General features: G+C 36.4%; 1 protein-coding gene across 9 annotated transcripts in view; it reads left to right on the top strand.

The window, feature by feature from the left end:
- Positions 1 to 248: 248 nt before the first annotated feature.
- PSPC1 (paraspeckle component 1) overlaps positions 249 to 20,581 on the top strand; it is a 62,128-nt gene continuing 41,795 nt past the window's right edge. For 7 of the 9 annotated variants that reach the window (XR_001877552.1, XR_001877554.1, XR_001877553.1 and 4 more), the window contains exons 1-6: positions 249 to 747; positions 2,285 to 2,586; positions 4,701 to 4,796; positions 5,835 to 6,031; positions 11,108 to 11,192; positions 12,107 to 12,215. Coding sequence is in view for 6 of the 9 variants with exons in the window: in XM_017831642.1 (XP_017687131.1) it covers positions 361 to 747; positions 2,285 to 2,586; positions 4,701 to 4,796; positions 5,835 to 6,031; positions 11,108 to 11,192; positions 12,107 to 12,215 (1,176 nt within the window). In the remaining 3 variants the exon portion in view is untranslated. Of the gene's footprint in view, positions 748 to 2,284; positions 2,587 to 4,700; positions 4,797 to 5,834; positions 6,032 to 11,107; positions 11,193 to 12,106; positions 12,216 to 15,020; positions 15,042 to 20,581 lie in introns of those variants that run through there. The other 2 variants (XM_017831643.1, XM_017831638.1) reach the window with 2 other exon arrangements.

The raw sequence follows: 20,581 nt of genomic DNA on the forward strand, positions 1-20,581 counted from the left end.
ACCGGCTGAAGAGACCATCGCTCTAATATAACATGGCTGCGCCGGCGTCGGCTCTCCGTGCGGGCGAGTCACGCACCGAGGGAACCTCTGGGCGGGTTACCCCCCTCAGGCAGCGCAGCCGCTGCCACGCACTTGCCTCTGCGGAGTGGAAGACGGAACGCCGTGAGCCGTAGGCGGCAGCCGTAGGCGCAGCCACGGCCGTGAGCGGGAGCGCTGCCTCTGGGCGGGGCTTCTGCGGGGACTTTACAACTCGCCGGGGCTGGCGGCGGCGCCATTTTGAATCGGCCGAGGGTCGGAGGCGGCGGCTGCGGAGCTGGGTTCCGCGTCACCCGAGCGAGAACCGGCGAGGAAGGAGCGGATATGGCCGCGAATAGGAACTTGAAGCAAGTGCGGATCGAGAATAGCTCCCCAGCGGCGCCGCTGGGCATGGTGGGGGGTGGCGGCGGCGGCGGAGGCAACCTGAAAGGATTGCGGGGCCTAGAAACGGAGAGTGAGGCGGCGGCGGCCATGGCGCTGGCGCCGAGCAAAGAAGGTGGCGGAGATGAGGAGCAGGAGGGTGGCTTCACCATCGATATCAAGAGCTTTCTCAAACCTGGAGAGAAGAGCTACACTCAGCGCTGCCGGCTGTTCGTGGGGAATCTGCCTACGGATATCACCGAGGAGGATTTCAAGCGCCTCTTCGAGCGCTACGGGGAGCCCAGCGAGGTCTTCATCAATCGGGACCGTGGCTTCGGCTTCATCCGCCTGGTGAGGAGCCGGGCGAGCCCCTGTGGCTGCCCCGTGACCCAGGGGCTGCCTCTGCAAGCGGGACGCTTCGGTCCATTGCCCCCCGCCCCCTTCCCTTCCTTTTCGGCGGGTGTAAAAAAATGGCAATGTCTGCCTCTCATTCTCTCTGCTCGCTGCTAGCGCTGGTCCCTCCCCCTCCTCTTCTTTCTCCCCCTTCCCCTGTTACATGCAAGCCAAAGCCTTGCGTTCTGAGTAGCCCTCCCGGCCCCTGGCGTTTCGGACCCCGCCTCACCCGTAGGCGCTGGGCAGAATTATTTCGAAATACCGCTGCTCACACATCGTGAAAACAGAACATACAATCATGGAATTGCAAAGAATGGGGGACCTTGGTTTATTTAAATCACTTGTGCCCACATAAGACTGGATTTTTAGGGGTTGAGCATGCAAAAAAAGGAATCATCCGGAAAGTTTATGATAATGTATTTAAATGTCAATTTAATATGCAGTTTTGGTTTTCATGATTGCCGTGTCTAGAATGCTCCTATTTATATCATTCTCAGAATAGGTTTAGAGTTCCTTGGGTGTCTCTAAATATGATTTTTTCATATATTTTACTGGCTAGCAATTTTTTTCTTTTTGGTTGTCATCTTTAAATGCTTGTGGCATTCTGCCATGCATCTTTTACCCTGAGAGTTCCCTAGCCTGAAATAGCAATTTTCTGGAGGAAGTGTGATGTATTTACATGCCATTATTCAGTTTTGTATGTAATATAGATCAGATAGAGCTTTTATGTGAACTTCCCTTTTCCATTATGTTCAGGAAATGTTTATATATATATATATATATATCTATTAGCTTACCTAGTCAGTTGAACTGTGGAGAAAGATCTTAAGAATAATTTCTTTAAGGGATTGCAGGTATCAAACTCGGTGAAGTGAGGAAAAAAAGCAGTTGTTCATGCACACTGTCTCATGGACGTGGGTGCAGAAAGCCTGTAAATGTGAGAAGATATGAGCAGAGAAGGTGATTTCATCATTTGTTGATGAAATTTGAATTGGACATCCATTGAGAGCAAGTGTGATATTTTCACTTATGAAAAAGCAAAACAAGAAGCCAAACCAAAACACCTTAGGTGCTGTAGTGTAGTCTTTGAAAATACTGTTCCTGCTATGTGGAGCTAGGAATGAAGAATATAAACATCTGAGTAGGTAAATATGAAAAAGCATCAAGTTTTCAGCTCTACTCAAAGTCTTTATGGGGCAGCACTGTCATAATGGAAATTTGTTAAGTCCTCAAATGTGCAACAAAGATTAGTGTGTGTGTCATTTTTTAGAATAAATCATAGGGGATGACAGATGCCTTTTTTTTTTTTTTTTTTTTTTTTTTTTTTTTTTTTTTTTTTTTTTATGATTGGTGAGGGAAAAGGTTGAATGACGCTGATGCTAGTGTGGTCAAGTCAAAGAAAGCAACTTTGCTCCTTCTTGAGGGGGGACACATGAAAGTGGCATCTGTTGTCTTTGAAAATAAAATCTATGAAATATTTTCTGTCTTGATAAAGGAATCTAGGACCCTGGCTGAAATAGCGAAGGCAGAACTTGATGGTACTATTTTGAAGAGCAGACCACTTCGAATTCGATTTGCTACACACGGAGCTGCCTTAACTGTCAAGAATCTTTCACCTGTGGTTTCTAATGAGCTGCTGGAACAAGCATTCTCTCAATTCGGGCCAGTGGAAAGAGCGGTTGTTGTAGTAGACGATCGTGGCAGAGCTACAGGAAAAGGTTTCGTAGAGTTTGCAGCAAAACCTCCAGCACGAAAAGCTCTAGAAAGATGCAGTGATGGGGCATTCTTGCTAACAACGTAAGTTCCCCAGCTTTTGTTTGAATTTGTGTGAGTGTATCTTTCTGCTGTGAACAAAAGCTGCATTCATGGGCATTTCCTAGTTCTTAAGAAGACTGAGATTCTGAGATTTTGTTTATAACAATAATCTCTGGAAAACTTCTATTTCTAGGGCAAGCAAACTTACAAATTGCAGACCTTCTCCTACATCTCTTATTTCTGTAAGTGCTGAAGAGGGTCGTTCAGTGCTGTACTTCACCACATTCACAAGTGACATTTTCAAATGCTTTCTGAAAGACTATTTGAAATGAAAAAATAGTAATTTTTTTTTTAATTTTTATTTTTCTGATTCTCATTTGGGAAAATAAGACTGTGCTTTCACAGTCTGGAAACTTGCTGCCATTGAATTGGGGAACGTGTAGTTCTTTTCTTACCTTGGCTGTGCTGTTGATCTTTTTATCTGCTTGAGAACTTCATGATATTTCCGTAAGCCTCTTGTGCTTGCTAAAACAACAGAAAAGCATTCAGTTTTTCTTGGGCTCTTTTTGGTCTGTTTAAACACATGATGGTGCTTGCTAATGTCAGGTGCAGGAGAAAATGTTATCAGAAGGAGATTGCAGGTGGGTAAGGGGTCTGGAACTCCTATTTCTTGTGATAATCTCATAAATCTCGTGTGCCACTGAGCTGATTTGGTTGCTACATAGTAAATTCATTCTGAATAGGTCTTTACTGTTATCAGGAGGTGCCAGCAATTTATTCTTATCCCCTGGGTTTTCTTGGCATTGGTATTTGAATGGAAGCGTGGTGAGCCAAACAAGGGAACTAATCTATTCCAGTGTTACATGAGTGTTATTTTTGGCGTGAGAGATGTGGCAGGGGGAAGAAGCCAGGATATGAGGGGTAGTAGTCTTGTTTTACCAGCTGGATAGATTATTTGAATTGACCATCTAACTGTGGCCTCGGTGAATAAAAAGCTCTTGATCTTTGCCTTGCTTAGGTGGCTGACATGTTCCCTAAAGCACAATTGCAAAGATAATTAACATGAATCTGGTGTCATGATATTTTTAAGTTTTGCTTCAGAGTCTAAATCACATTTATTAGCTGAAAACTCTTTGCCTGATGAGAAGAAAATCTTTAAATTCATGGGTTAAATGTATCAAAACTAGACATCTGAAACAACGATCTATAGATTTAAAATTGTTTTGAATCATAACTTGTTAGTGCCACAGTTCAGTTGCGTTTAGCAACTGTCATCAATTGCCATGCAGATACCATCAGAAGAAACAGTTGTTGAGTTGTGCCCTGTGATTCCAGACTTCATCTTTTTAATCTAGACTTGATGCACCAAGCGGTGGGTGATGATCTGCAAGGTGAAATAAAGGTGTGGAACATAATAAATGAGTGCTGGTGTTTCTAGCGGTTTAAAGTATGTTTTGTAGGCACTGCTCCCCAGACTGATGCAGAGAGTTTTTTACACAGTTCAGGATTCTTATACTGCTATCTGTGGCAGTACTGGCCAGTACTTGCCTCTAGTTACTACATTTCAAGGACGTGATTTTCAAAGATAAATTAGGATTCTGATTTGTGAGTGTATGGTTGTTCAAAGAATGGGTTTTAAATAACTTAAGCAGAAATGTCTTTCTAATTATCACTGGAATATTAATGCCAAATTACCAAGGTGTTTTCAATTGTAGAGAAACTTTCAATAATAAGTTCTAAAAGTCTCTAGAAATATCAAATTAGGTTGTGTTATTCTGTTTTGAATTTGAGGCTTTCTCAGTATAATCATGGCCCCCCTGTTGCCTCACTGATAGAAACAAAAAGGTAGTTCCTTCCTAAGTATGTTGTAATTGTTGGTAGATGGTTTTGATATTTTAAAAAATCTTTCCTTCATAGCAAACAGAACTAAGTCAAGTAAGTTGTGGTTTCTGGGCTGAACAGCTGGTTTTGGGCATAGAAACAATTATTTTCAAAGGTAATTCTTAAAATCAGGATTCATTGACATTCTATGATTTAAGGCAAGATACAGGAATTATAGAGTACGTTTTAGCTTTCTGGAATGTTTCCTCAGAATGCTAAAATAACTGTAACTGCTTGATCTGTGATTCAGTTATTAAATTGGAAATGTTTTCCAGAACACCTCGACCTGTTGTTGTAGAACCAATGGAGCAATTTGATGATGAAGATGGACTCCCAGAGAAGCTAATGCAAAAAACACAACAGTACCACAAGTAAGTTGTGATTAGCTTTATTTTATAAAACATGATTTATGTACTTAGTTACCTTGATAAATATACACAGATTTTTATTTTTGGATTTGAGTAACAGGAAGTACTGTGTTGTATGTCATGCTGTTTTGTGTTAAAGGATTAAACAGGGCCTTCCCAGAATTTTCTAATCATAGTAAAATTCTGATTTGGCTTGTTGGTTTTACATTCTGTGTGGTTTTTAAAGTAGAGAGATTCTTGACCTACACTGCAGTCAGTGGGAGCCTGTTGCCAGACAAGCTGTAGTCTTTTATGGATTAGGGGTGTGGTCTAATCCTGCAGAGATTTGTGTACCCTCAGATTTTTATGTTCTCTGAACAGTCCCTTAACTGTTTGCAAACTCAGTGGGTGGTACGTCTTTGCAGCTTCCACAGTTCGGATAAAACTTTGAGCGTGACATGAAAAAGTGAATCTTGATCGTGAGGTAGAGGAGTCACCTAATCTGAAAATACTTATTTTTAGTATTGTAATTTGCCATTAAAAATCATATTGCTTGAAACTAAAATCTGTATTCTGGTAAGGCTGTAGAATACCACTTCCTAAAAATTGGTGACTGTTAGGTACAGTATTAGTGTTAGAACAGGAAATAAAATGTTGACACCTTTTAATGTGTACAGATTCTGGTTAATATTCTGAGCTGTCTAATAAGCTTTGATAGTTATCTAAATAACTGGTTTTATGAATTGACTGCTTGCTTTGGAAGGCTGAACACAGTTAATTTGGTGTTGTACCTTGGTATTTTGTACTGGTGTAAATACGAATTTTTATCTTAAATAAATTGGGCAGATCTTTATTGGACAATTTTTGGAAAACTGTCTCTGTTACTTTGTTACTTGACTTAACAGCCAAATTAAGCTTTATCTGGTTTGGAATATAGTCATCTGACAGGTTGATGTAGGGTCAGATCTGCACTTGAAGTTATTGTTTATACATGCTCTGGCTGTTGCAGCTGTTGATCTAAACGTGTCCTTCTGTACATTTTAACTGCAAAATTTTTATTAGGGAAAGAGAACAACCTCCACGTTTTGCTCAGCCTGGAACGTTTGAGTTTGAGTATGCTTCACGGTGGAAGGCTCTCGATGAGATGGAAAAGCAACAGCGTGAACAGGTCGACAGGAACATTAGAGAAGCCAAAGAGAAACTAGAGGCAGAAATGGAAGCAGCTAGGCATGAGCATCAGTTAATGCTGATGAGGCAAGGTAATATTGGATAATCTACTAGTATTAAATTTGTTTTGTCACAGATTTTTTTTTTGTGTAGCATATCATGCTGTATGTTATACTTAAAGATTTTGCCAGCCACTACTCAATGAAATGCATTTAACTGAGAAAAAAGAGGTAATATTTCTCCTTACACATGTTCTTAAATGATTTGCAGAAATGAATTAAGAAACTGAGAAAGGGGCAATTGTCTAGGTCTATTTTCTTCACTTTAAATTTGTCTAGTTACATAGTTTGTGTAAAATAATTGAATAGTAGCTTCACATTCATCAGTAAAGATTATTTTCCACTTTTGATGTTCCTTATGGTACTAGATAGGACTGAGTACTATTTGCCGGTCATGTGCAGGGAAAAATAAAATGATGGCTTGTACTTGTAGCTGTTTTGTACACCTCTAGTATGATATTAAATGTTCCAGTGGCTAATGTTACTTTTTTTCCTTTGAAACCCAGCTGAGAAGTCTGATATGTGCCTAGTATTATATGTATGTAACAACTCAAAATAGCACACAGTTGCCGTGAATTTCTGTTGTTGTTCAAATTTTAAGATTATTTATCCCTTTTTTGTAATTATTTGAACATCTTGTCTTTCCTAATTGGGGCAAAAAGTTCTTTAGCAATTGCTTTCAAGCCTTATCTTTACGAATGGAGCAGGGTGAAGCTTGTGTTTCTTGGGCAGAGAGAACAGTAGCGGGGCAAGTACTAAAGGTTTTTGTTTTTTAAATCTAAAGGGAGATCATGGCTGCCTAAAAAAATTTTTATCCCTCAGAGTGTTAGATCATAAGACAGTACAACAAGCAGTTTGATAGACTGAATAAGAATGCCTTATCATTGTGACGTGATGTGAACTTGATGAGATTTTAAGTAGTGGATGCATTTCGAAACCTAAACCCAATTTACTGGCAGAAGTTGTTTGCTGCAGTTACTTGGCTTTACTTAAAGCTTACACTTACAAAGGGACATTTTTGTCAACAGTATGACCTCCCTGTGTGGGACTGGTTTCTTTTAATTTTTTTCCTGCTTACTTGGAGGCAACGTTGAAAGTATATGAGGTAGATTAGGTTAGTCACTAGACTGGTGGAATTAGAGAACCTAAATGCTTGAATATATTGCATGTAAATGCAGAGTCTTCTAAAATAAGCTTTAAAACATTTTCATAATTGGGAAGGAGTTTTAAAGGAACGTACTTAATTTTTTATATAGTATTTTTAAAACTACTGCAACTGAAAGTTGTCATTAGGAAAAAGTTTATTTAGCCTTTTTTTCCTGACTAGGCACAAATGCTTTCAGTGTGAAGCCATGCTGTTTTTATAAGGTCTTATATAGAGCATAATTACTAAAACCATAATTTTTATATATAATAACATATAAAGCATAAGATCTAATACAGAGCGTAGTAACATCGTAAACTGTTTTGCAGCACCTGAAATGACAACTGTCATGTTGTTTCTTGGTTTACTTTCCAAGAAAAGATGTTAAAGTGTTTAGTTTGTGTGTAAGCATAGATGTATCTTACAGGTGAAGAATGTGCATGTTAATAGGATATAACAGCAATGCCTATACTACACCATACAGCCCTCCCTTTTCAATTAGACATATATTTTTAATTCTGTGTGTATATGTGATAGATATTTCCTAGGATGGTTCAGTGCTGAAGATACAGGTTGGATAAATTTACCATTGACTTACCTAATTGCTAATATTTAACAGTGTTAATGGTCCAGTTCTAGAACTCATGCTCTTATATTTTCTCAGAATTCATTCACCTGTTGCCTGTATTTGAGGGCAAGATTAGGGATTGCTTTTTCTTAAATTATCACGCCTTAATTATGTTGAGTGAGACAATATGACAGTAGCCTATTTATTAAGATAGAAAAGCTCTTGATGGTAAAACATGGGAAAGCAGCTTAGATGTGTTTTGTAGATACTGGGGTTTCTTTTAAGTACAGTGTGAAGGAAAAGATATTCCTCTTTTGAAATATCTATTAAGCCCTGCTTTTATATGGAAAAGGAAGAGAATTACTGCTCCCATTAAAGAGCCACTAGAACATAAATGCATTTGGTGCTAATATTCCAGTGAGGAAATGTGCTTTCTGTTAGTGTGGGAGGAGGATTTGTTTTCCCCTCACAGTTCAGTTAGCAGAGTACTTTCTTGGTACCAGATAACTTGGAATTTTGTTCAGCTAATTAGATTTCTGCTGATTCACCTGCAGATGTTTTCCAAGATCTAGGGGTTAGTAAGTATTCCTTCTGTTTTAAGCTCAATTCTCCAGCTTCAGTATGTATGAAAATAAGGTTATGTTTTTGTTTGTGATTTTTTTTTTTTTTTTAGAGATTAGCTGCCTCTAAATGTTATTGGTCTAAACAGTGTCTGTGGGTCTAAGTTTATGCCATGCTGAGAATATTAATTTTATTAATAAGATTGCATCGCAGGGTTTTTAAGAAAGATGCAATGAAACTTCTAAGGCATCAGAACCTAGAATTAATATTTTTGTATACCTGATGCACTAAGTCAGATTTAAAGATGTATTAGTTATTATAAAATATGAAATGCAATATTTTAATTATGTAGGAGCTAAAAAGAAGATGAAATAATGAGCTTACTGGTCCATATACTCCCGCAAGTGAAGGTTTTGTAGAAACTGCTTTATGAGAGTTAGCAGGACTTGAACTCTAGAATGTGTTGGTTTAAGTACTCACATTTTTGTGGTGTGGTATTAATGCTGAAGGTAGATTTCATTCTTTTGATATGTGTAATTTTTCACTTTTAAGTGTCATGTTTTGACAGACTGAGTCAGAAGTAATTTGTAAAGCAGAATACGTGTTTCCATGTGTAAGTAAATTACGTGATATTTCTGGTCTACATACTGTGGTATGTGTCAAGCTTTTATAAATATTCTCTCATAATGATGGTTAAATAGATTATGAAAATATTGGGAAGTGTGACTGAATTTAAGCAGAAGCTTAATTTTTATATCAATTAGTGGAAGCTTGGCATTTATTTCCATTTTTAGAGCCTGAAAAATCAGCAGCTAAAACTGCTTAAAAGTCTTTGTGGAGTTGGTATTCCAACTTGTAGGATTAACTTCTGAGATAAGAGTACACTTTTACCTTCTTCCATCTGCTGTGTGGAAGGATGAGGATAAAATGAAGATGTTGTCCTTTTAGAAGCACAAGAAAGTGCAGAGGCTTTTTGGGTTTTTTTCCACAGTTGGTTTACTGCAGATTTTTTCAGTTCGGAGAAAGAGCCCGTGTCCAACATATGTCAGTAAAGAATTACCATATTGCAGAGCTTTTAATACGGATGGCTCTTGTGCACAGCCCAGACCTGTATATCAGTATTTTCCCTTGGCTCGTAAGGCTTTGTGCCAAGATTCTGCTGTTGTCAAATGCTACTGAATCATGAATTGCTGTGTTGAACTTTAAAATACTAACAATTTCAACAAAGGCAATAATCACAGCTATACAATGGAAAAAAATTAAGAGAACAGTGGGAAAAGTAGTGTGCTACACCTTAAGAGCAAAGGGCAGTAATGATAAATTTGTAGCAATTACTAATGGAGAGAAAGTAGGAAATCCTGTGCCAGTGTGCACGAGAACTAGGGAATGCTACATAAAATTTAAAGAACAAAGAAATGAAAAGGAAACATCTATTCCCGCAGTGGACAGAGTATAGAGTGGGTCAGTTCTTAATCTCTGATACCCTGAAGCAACCTAAAGGTTCATTTTAAAAGAAGAGTACACTTGCACTCTGAAATATTCTGAAGGTTATTTAAAAGGAAAAATAGTGTGCTTGTGACATTCCTGAAGTATCAGGATAACAGTGGCCAGGCCTTTTATGGCAAGCACTGTTGGAAAGAAGTGGCCCTCAGACTTTGTGATTTGAGTGAATCTTCGATGTAGTCATATTCTGTTCAAGTGTGAAGTGTGTTAATTTTGCAGAAGAGATTGGAAAAGCAATCCTGCAAAATGTGCTTGAGAAAAGACTTCTCATGTCAATAAGGATGTTGTGAGAGTAAAAATCTGATAATCTTTGTTAGAAATGAAAACAAATACATGATATTTGGGCAAAATATACTGGTCATTGTAGTTTCGGGATATCAAAGTAAAATTTTAAGTTATAATAATTTATGTTGATGCAATTTTGAGGAAAGTGATTTGCATAGCTAAAAAGATTATTTAATTAGTATAGTGAAGAAACACATAGAGAAATGTGCAGAATAGTTGAACTAAAACATAAAAGGCATATAATAGTTTGTATGGGTGGAATGTTCCTGGTGGTGTCTATAAATAATGTCTTGTGGCCAATGTACTCTGAAGATAGAAAAGACAAAGAACTGCTTCCTAACAAAAGGTAGAATTAGTATTCTTTGAAGAAAGGATAAATTTCCAGGCAGGAATCAATAATATGACTGGTCAGCAAAAGTAATAACTATGAGTTGTGCCTTGCTGTTTAAGAGCATTTTAAGTGCTTCTAAAGAGGCTATGGCTCTTCCTTTCTGGTGGGGGTTAAAATACGAGTAATTTCTAAATTGCTATAGAGTCATGTGATAAATCTTCATGGAGGTTTGAATTTCATGCACAGAAATTCATATAATTTTTTTTTTCTGACGTGTGCCATTATAGTGGTCTGCAACAGATAGTGGAGAGTATAAGTAAGTCCATATATATTATACTGGTAGTGTACTAGGTGTAGTGCACTTCATACTTGGTAGTATGACTTTAGCAGTATATGGCATTGTGAGAACATTGATGCCCTGCCCCAGGATGTGATTTAAGGGATTGTGAGGTTTTTCTACTTTTCTCTAAGGACTTTAAATTTCTGTTGTCATAACCTGCTGTGGAGACTTTACCCATCCTGTAGCTTTCTGCCTTTGTGAGCCATAGATCCAGTGTGTTTTTTCATAGCTTTATGGGAAGAAATGAGTTAAATGCATTGATGAATTTGTTTAAAATTTGAATGTTATAACTGTAACCCTACAAGAATAACAATTTTTATGTTGCCACACTATTAATTGACAGCTTTTATATTTAAATACACTTTTAATCCCGGTAGATCTCATGCGTCGTCAAGAAGAATTGAGGCGTTTGGAAGAACTTCGAAATCAAGAACTTCAAAAACGCAAGCAGATACAATTGAGGTATTTTGTCTTCTACTGTGCAAAAGTGTGGCATGCAGCTGCTGTAGGCCTGTGTGAATTTAGATACTTCAGCTTGTCGAGCTTGCTATTGATACCAAATAGAAGTGTTTCTGCTGCTAAAAATTTGCTTTTCAAAAGCATAATATGTGCCGTTTCTGATAATGTTAATATAATGCTAATGTAAAAGAATGGTTTCGAGTTTTCCTTGAATTTTTTCATTTGTATCAGCTCTGCTAGTTCTGTTGTAAATTTCTGAGATTTCTAAATAGTGTAGAAATGTTTTAACATAGTTTTTTTGTTTCATATTTATTTTAACCTTGTCACTGCAGCTGTGATAGATGTGAACATGCTTCTAAGATTTATGGGCAGGGGATCTGCATATAGAACTGTAGCATTGCAATTTTATAGTCTGACATGGCATTTTGGAGGGTGATTTCACTTTATGTTCTGGTATATTGCAAATATTGGTTTTCGTGTCTCTGCTAAAATTTAAGAAAATAGACACAGTATCATCACGCTGATTAAGTTTATACTTTTTGTGTTAAATATCACAATAAATGTTAAGAAAAGAGAACAACACAAACTCAGAGTTAAAAATGTATGTGTTGGCAGTATTGAAATGTTTTAATCCATAGTGACTTGTTAAAAAGTTTTAACCTGCTTACCAGTATGTACCTGAAAGACTACATAGTATATACTGGTATTGCAATTACCTGGATTCCAGTTTAAAAAAATTTAAAAATACTTCAATAATATTCCAACTTATCAAGTGGAGTAGATTAGTGCTTTACACTGTATAAAAAAATAAGTAATGACCAGTTTTGTTTATACGCTTGATCTTATGTCCTGAGACTGAGTAGCAGACTGAACAGGTGAAGATAATAAGTTGACATAATTTTTGAAAAATATTCTAGACATGAAGAAGAACACAGACGTCGTGAAGAAGAGATGCTACGTCAGAGGGAACAGGAGGAATTACGACGTCAGCAGGAAGGAGGATTTAAGCCAAATTTCATGGACAATGTAAGTCAAAATCTATGATGAAAGTCCAAATTGCAAAATAATTTTCTTATTGTATTATTTGTTGTATTAGCTATTGAATTGCCATCTTCATGTTTACTGTTTTTAATTTAGAATTCCGTCATTCTCCTGAGAGAAGTGGTGCATATTCAGTAGTGTAGTTATTCTCTTGTATGATGACATCACTGTTATTTTTCCTACGAGCTGGTGATGTAACACTTCAGTTACCTTAAGGTGTTTAGATAATTTGTCTTTTTTTATTTGGGAAAGGGGATGGGAATCAATGATATTTCCATGAGGAGGTGCCTTAGTCTACTTGAAGGTTTAAATTTGAAACCAGTTCATGGTGTTAAGCTTGTTTGAATTGCTTGTTTTGGTTTATGCTTACCTTAAGAATAATATACTCCAGAAACAAAATGGGCAGTATTAATTTCATATGGAGCCTGAAATCACTCTTCTTTTTGACCCTACTGTAAAACTAGATGAAGAAAATATAAAAATCTTTACTAAAGGAGACTGAAAGATTATAAAGGTGGGAAAAAATTGTCCTCTTCTATAATTTCTACATTATTTATATTAGTAATTTAGATATGCTCTGCCTCTGCAGGACTAGCAAAATGGTGGTATCAGAGGAGTCAGCTTCTAAATTTTCATGATGATCTGTTTTGGTAAAGGAATATGGCTCTCTCTACCAACCAAATCAGCTAAATGAATGCAACCTGTGTTGCAAATGCTTTAGTTTCGTATGAGTAGGATATCTTTTACTGTTACAGCTATTCTTAGTGAGGAAGCAATGAATAAGCGATTCACACAATGCTCTTTTATGTTATTATAACAACTGTAGTCTGCAGGAGGGAAATTTGCTCCCCTTCACAGATACAACTTGGTACATGAATCAGAAATGAACTGCTGATTTCTCAGCTTCTTTCTGTTTTTGTGGAAGAAATACCTATTTTACATTCTATACCTTAAAATTTTCTGTGTGGTTGCAAAGAAGTTATTACGTATGTACTGGGACATCCTAAGAGATGCTAGAAAATAAATGATTTCCTGCTCTTGGCAGGACATTTTTCCCATCCTCTGCCACTTAGTGTTTTTAATAAAGATTGGGAGACAGCAAAATAGTTCTTTTGATTATACTAACAGCTATCAGTTGATTTTTCACTCAGTGTTTTGAGGGACTTGGATCAAAAAGCAGTTAGTCTTTTATTTCTGTAAGTGCTCACACTGTAAAAGAAAATTGCTTTCAGCATGTCTTTTTTTCGGGCTGATGAAGACCAGGAGTTCAAAACTCATACTGTCCTTTAGTGTGTTCCAAATATTATTAAACGGACTTCGGTAAATAGCATATAACAGTTGCCTGATGTAATTTTGAAATAGTACTTACTGATTGTGACTTCTGTACTGCCAAATGTGAAATTTCATTTCACCTTAATATCTTAATGTAGCATCTTTTAGGGTCACCTGACTTTCTGACCCTGTAAGCTACCTGTCAAAATCCTCCTATGCCTGTTGTGTGAGGCCTGTGCTTCTCACTGCGGAGAACTGCACCAGCTGGAAGCTGGGGAGCCAACCCACAGGCTTGGGATAGTGGTAGCTCCTGCAGATTCCGTTGCTGTTAGGAGGTTGTGGCCTATATTCTGCAGCTTGGAGTGCTGGGGAAAACCAGATAATGTTGGCCACCACAGCTGTTAACTGCTTTTCTTCTTATATCTGTCTTGAAAAAATGTTATTTAGTCTCTGTGCTTGAATTGCTTGCCACAGTTTGGCCATCCTCATTCCTTATCTACGTTTTTAAATTCCAAACTCTGTGTAAATAGAAACTATCCCAAGTTGCTGTGCTGGACTTGGCAAAAATGTAGGGTAAGAAGGGAAGAGGAGTGGTTCGAATGGAAAGCACTTCAATCACCACGCACAATTTTTGTGACTTTTATACGTTGAATTTTTTTGGAGGGGAAAGGCAAAGGTGGAAGAATGGTTTGGACAAATGTAGCCTCCCCACTGTGTTGGGTTCATCTGGAACTAATTATGCACTGCTAGAATATATATTTGTAGCTGTGCAGTAACAGCCCTACTGAAAGTGCGGAAAGTTATATGTAAAGGAATATGTAGTACAGGTGTATTTTTAAATGTCATATGAAGTGGCATATACAATAATATATGACAAAAATCTTTTATCTAGACTAGTCTTTAGTATTCTGGTCATGTTTTGACGTGTGTTTTACTTCTGATGTTCTTTGAACCTTAAAAAAAGGGTAGAATGAAACAAAATTGAAAGTTACGTGTTTACTTACTTTCTTTAGCAGCAGTTTCTAATCAGGGCAGCTCTGTGACTAAGCTCGCCTGTCATTTTATAGGTGTTTGTTACAACATTTTTTTAGATAACTGTACTTAGGTAGTGTGAATGGGAATTGAAAAAGCCTTTGCATTTTGCAGCAGACAAAAATTGTGAACTATGTCTGGAGATTGCAAAATGATACATCAAATCTGTTTTCAACTTAGAATTTCTTATACAACTGATTTGTTTTTATTTGTTCTTACTAATACTTGTTTACTGGGAACAGATTCCATCTGGTACTTACTTCTAGTCTCAGATTACCATTGTACATATACTGAAAAAGTTATTCTCTATTTTAAAAGTTGACTGTTGGTAAGAATTGCATTTTTTTGTACTGGTGGATAGTTTTTTACCATATCAGGTCTTGAGAAACTCTTTTGGCATAATCCTTATAACATTAAAATTCTCTTGCCAACCATTTAGAAGGACAATAATAATTGTTTCTAATCCTTGTTTTTGTTTCTTAAAAGCTTTGAAAAGTAAGCTTTCTTCGCTTATATCCTATCCCTTTTTACTGTTCAGTCTAAAAGAGGAAGATAAATGGTAAGTGCGACAACCAGAATTGGAATCTCTCATATAGGACTGCAGTGTTACACTTTCCTGTTGAAAGTTTCTATCTCTATCTTTTCCCTAAGTCATTAAACTTTGATTCTTTTAAGTATAACTGCTTTTGAAAAGCATCTTGTAATCAAGTTTAATGCAGTGTCCAGTTACTTTGTTTAGTTACAGATGATAAAAATATTTTCTGTGGGGGGATTTCTTTTCCTGAAGCATTCTTGTTTCTGTTGATGTACACTAGAAATTTGATTGCACTGATTGTTAGTCTACTGGGCAGCCTAGTGATGCCTAAAGAATTTACTAATCTGGTTCTGTGATCTCTACTAGATAAGTTATTGATAAACACTTCCATATTGCTTAGAGATTTTCCCTTGCTTTCTAAAAGTCGGTTAGTTAAAATCTGTTGTTATATCTCAATATATATGCATTCTAATTTCACAGTACCTTAATTGGGAAATTTGTTTTCCTGTAGTATTTTGGTAATTTTTATTTTGTGTACATTCCTCTGTCTGAAAGAGGATCTTGCTGATGGTGATTGAAAACAATATTGTATTTTTCAACAGCACAAGTACTTTTTTAAAAAAAGTACTTCTGAGTGCTGGTTAATACATTAGTTGTTCAAACATGCAGTGGTTACTATCCAGTTGTGAATCGCTTGCTTAGATTTACACTGTTAAATCTCAGTTGGAGCCTTTTTACCAAATAATTCCAGTTCCAGGAAATACTTTTATTCATGTCACCAGCTTGGAGTGATTTGGATTTAGTATATTAAAATAGTTTTCATGTACCTACGATAGAGACCAAAATATATAGGAGTTGTAGTCTTAGTTTTGTGGTGTACAGATTTAATTCTGTAGTAACAGTGTGAAATAGGTGATTATTGTAGTTGATGAAACAGTAGTTGCAATAAAAACTTACAGCTCTTCTTTCTGATAGTTTAAAGAGGGAGTTGAGATTTTTGGATGTCCTTCCCTCCGTGGAAACTCCTCTTTTTCAAAGTGTAACTTGCATATGTAAGGAACTGATTCCTGTGAAATGAGTTTAAACTTCTGAATGCTTCGTGTTCTTTCATGTAAGACTTCATATATTGAATATTTTTCTTTTTAATCTCATAGTCTTTTCAGGAATTATTTGTAGATGTTTTGCTTTTCTTCAGTTTTTCTTGCAGGAGCACTGCTGCTCAAGTATGTTGTGTAAGTATCGGCATAAAGTGGCAGCCACGAAAGCAGTGGAGATTGCTTCAACAGTGGAGATTGTAGTGGACTTGTATCAAAAGCTGTAAGACAGATGAGAGCAAGGGAGTAAAAAAGCACATTGCAAAACAAGAGTGAAGTTCATAGCTTCATATTCCCACCATATTTAGTTTTTCTTCTAAGAGTTTTGTCCTTTGGAGCATTTATAAATGTAGCTTTCCATTTCTTACTGTTTGGAGCCTACCGAGGCGTGTCTTATCCCTCACCTCTACGTTAACGTGCAAGTTAAGCATTAGACATGTTTGAAACAGGACTGTCAGATTTCCTTGGACTTCTCTAATTCAGGAGTAGTTTTTTGCACTTTGTGCCTCTCAAGTGAATGGAACTGTATTTTTATCCCGTCTTCTGATAGTATTATGCTCAAAAGCTCTAGTAGCGTAAGCAGTTTGAATCGTTCACAGAATCATTTCCTGCCTTACTCTAGACTAAGGCAGATGCCCAGTGAAATTAATAAAAAATTTCCAAGGATCTTTTCAAATTTGATCTGTTTTCTAATAATGTTGGTTATTTTATCTTGACAGCTCAGTATACTTAGTGAGGCTGATGCTGGTGAAGTTTTGAGAGGTTGTATAAATAAAGTCTTTGTTTCTTGATGCTTTAAAAAAGCTCTTTTTTATAGATAGAGACATGGTTGGCAGACATGAATTACCTCCTTACTGCAATCCAGCATACATACTTGTGGAAGCAGTAGCTCATGTTTGACGCTTTAAAAGCCTTTTAAGGTAAAACGAGCTTGGAGAAAGGCAGATCATTAAACATAGAACTAAAAAACACCAACCTGACAAAACATTCCTGCTTTTCTTGGCAGTGGTTTTACTTCAGTGATCAAGTTTCTTCCTGTGCCTAATGCAACTTGCTATAGGCCTTTGAGCAAGCAGTTTATAAATATGCAGTTTGTGGTTTTGTGCGTGGTTCTAGTTTTGGCAGTAGCATTAAATTATTTTTATTTTTGCAGGAGTACAGTGATATACACCAGTGGAGCGATTCTTAAATCATGCGTTTCTTCTATTCCTTTGTGTTTTGGATACTAAATTTGTTCCTTTAGGCAAGAATAATACTTTCTTAACAGGCCTTAAAATATTCAATTCGTATTATTTTCAGAAACTACATACATTATTTTCAGCCTTTAATTACATTGTCAGGTAGGAAAAATTATTTTAACTATCATCTGCTTTTAGTATGCAAAGACTGCATGAAAACAATGCAGAACTTCAGCCATCTTTTTGTGGCACATTATGTGCTTATATACATAAACTGAAGCTATTTGTGGAATAAGATATCTTTGGGTTGTAAGTATTCTATGACCATTTTAGGATGGTTCATAATTGACTTTCTAGATTAAGTTTTTGTGTCTCAAGGATGCTGCTTAAAGTAATTTTATCAGTAATGGAGCAAATAATTGTTACAACGTTTAATTTATAATTTTGTATTTCTGTATGTGTGAACTGTGAGTATTTAGGTGATGTGATAAATTTTTTTGTGCTGTATTTAGGAGACTAATCTTTTACTCTGTTGCAGTCATTTTCTAATGTTTGCACAAAGTGCTTTAGAAAATACTAATATGTACTTCATGTGAACTTGCAAACAGAACAAGTGACTATTCATAAGTAATTTTTGTACCTTCATGTGCTATCAAATGTGCATAAACCTCTAGCATGAAACTAGGTGTTGCAGTATGCTTTTAAGCATTTCCAGATTTGTTCTCTTCTACAGTAATTGATAAGGAATTTTTCTTCCATGTTCTCTAGATTATCTAGTTTTGTTTATAATGTTATTTTCCCTGAGTAAGACTGATGATCAAGAAACTAAACGCCTTTCAGATGTTTCAGATATTTCATATGTAATGGCAAAATGTCATCTGTCTTTGTCAGTCTTGATGTTTAATGAGGCCTCAGCTTTAGCAGATGCCATTTTTGTTCAATTATTAATAGAAAGACCTCAAATGCATCTGGTATGCTTGTTTGTAAAATACTCTGTTTGCATACTTGGCTTTTCCCTGTTTTATAACAATTTTATCATAAAATGATAAAATCTATTAAAGAGCAGACTTACTAAGTCTATATTCTGTATTTTAACATTATTTCCAAAAATTTTTATTGCTCACAATTTAAAAAAAATTGCCTATCCAACTTAAGTTCCTCAAATACGGAGTTCTTCAGTTTTTTATATTCTGACAAGTAAGAATGAGGCTTTTGTAATTTGTTTGATAAATGCCATAGATATTTTGAAGAAGCTAAAATTAATGTTTGCCTTAATAATTTTCATTTTTTCTTCCTCAGCTACTGCAGTTAAGTTTGACTTGGAGTTTGTACACGTATTTACCCAGACTAAGAAGAAACTAACTCTCAGTTTCAGTTGTCTACTTGGTACCTATTTTGGACTCACCCACCTGTCTGAATCCTGAGATCTTACTTGGTGGCATTGAGACTTGCAGCCAAAATAAGTTCCTCCAGTTAGAAAAGTCTTGTCTTTATTCAAAGGGTCTATGTTTAAAGAAAAACACCCAAGAAGCAATAAGTGAAATAGTATTTTTTGGTGTGAGGAAACCTGTTAAAGGGTCTGTTGTGTAGTGTGAGGAAAGCTTGTTTATAGATCTGGTTTGTCTCTTACAGGTAGTACCTTCTGAGTATTTTTTTTTTGTGTGACCTTTTGCTTCACCTCTCACGTTTTGCTTCAGTAGCTCTCACAGAGCAGAAAATTTTAATAATGATAATGCAGTAAACTGAGACATAGAAATTAGCTTGTGTTAGTGCAGTTGCTTGTCTATTGATACCAGCTAAAGTTTTTTTAATTAAAATATTTATAATTTTTCTCCTGAATGTTTCACAGGCCTTTTTGTGAGAGTAAGTTTATCTCATTACCAGAACTAGTGCTTTTCTTGTGTCTTCCCTGAAGAAAATGGATTTTAAATCTGATACTTCTGTCTTCCATCAAGTACACTTTAATTTTCCAGAGATTAGGTGTTAGATTTATTAGCATTTTTAATATGTAGTGGTTTTTGGTAAAAAGATCGGTTTTGGTAGAGCTGTTTTGTAACTGTTCAGATGGGGAGTTCTATAGAAACTAACACTTAAAGAGTCAATTAAATATATTTAAAGTTTACCATTTAAAGATGAGGTTTGGTTTGGAAGAGACCTTTAAAGGCCATCTAGTCCAACCCACTTGCAATGAGGAGCGACACCTTCAACTACATCAGGTTGTTCAGAGCCGCGTCCAACCTGATCTTTAATGTTTCCAGGGATGGAGCATCCACTGTCTGTCTGGGCAACTTGTTCCAGTGTTTCATCACCCTCATTGTAAAAAAATTTTCTTCCTTACGTCTAGTGTGAATATACTCACTTTTAGTTTAAAGCCATTACCCCTTGTCATGTCACAACAGGCCCTACTAAAAACATTTGTCACCATTACAGTTTCCTACAATGGCTACTGGCTCACTAATTTAGGCCTAGAATTGTGTAGGATGAAAAGGTGTTTGTATTAGTTTTGTTTTATACGTGGCACAAAGCACACTGCTTTTAGTAGAGTTCCTGAATGCAGTTTTGTTTTTTTTTTTGGCACGATAGTAGTTTTGTTTTTTTTTTTGGCACGATAGCTTGTAGTTGTCTCTTCTAACGTAAAAGATCCAAAAAAGACATGGAATTAGGTTCTTCAGGCTTTGTTTCTCTTCTGTACATGGTGCTGGTTTTTATAACTTTCTAAGTATTATTTACTTATCGAGTCTTCTCGTTCATTTCCCCCACTCTTTCTGAATTATTAAACATTTGTTTAACTGTAGGGGAACTTCTGTGTTTAGGTATGATCCAGCTGTTTTTGTTTGTCCCTAATGATTGTGATCCCTATTGTGTCCCTAACATGATTCTGACCTTTGGGTCTATACTACATAAATAAAATACTAGTCTTTGTTGGATATCTTTTGATGAAAGCAGACACTGTAGCTGAAGAGTTACTGTGTGTGGACTTAGGTTAGGGCATTTAACTAGAAAGCAATGTTTCTTAATCTTTTTGGATTTGTTTAGATGACCAGTTTCTTAAACTTTGCAAATACTAGAATTGCCTGGTACAGTGTATTGTTTTCCTCAGTCAGATCTTCATTTATTCAAATGAATAAATGAATGAAGATCTATCTTTATTCAAGTTTACCTCATGTTGCTTCAGTTTTACAGTAACTGGCCTACAGGTTGTAAAAACTACTACCTGGAAAATTATGGAACCTGGTTTCA

This window comes from Lepidothrix coronata, unplaced genomic scaffold (assembly GCF_001604755.1).
Source record: "Lepidothrix coronata isolate B3197 unplaced genomic scaffold, Lepidothrix_coronata-1.0 Scaffold194, whole genome shotgun sequence".
Lineage (NCBI taxonomy): Eukaryota > Metazoa > Chordata > Aves > Passeriformes > Pipridae > Lepidothrix > Lepidothrix coronata.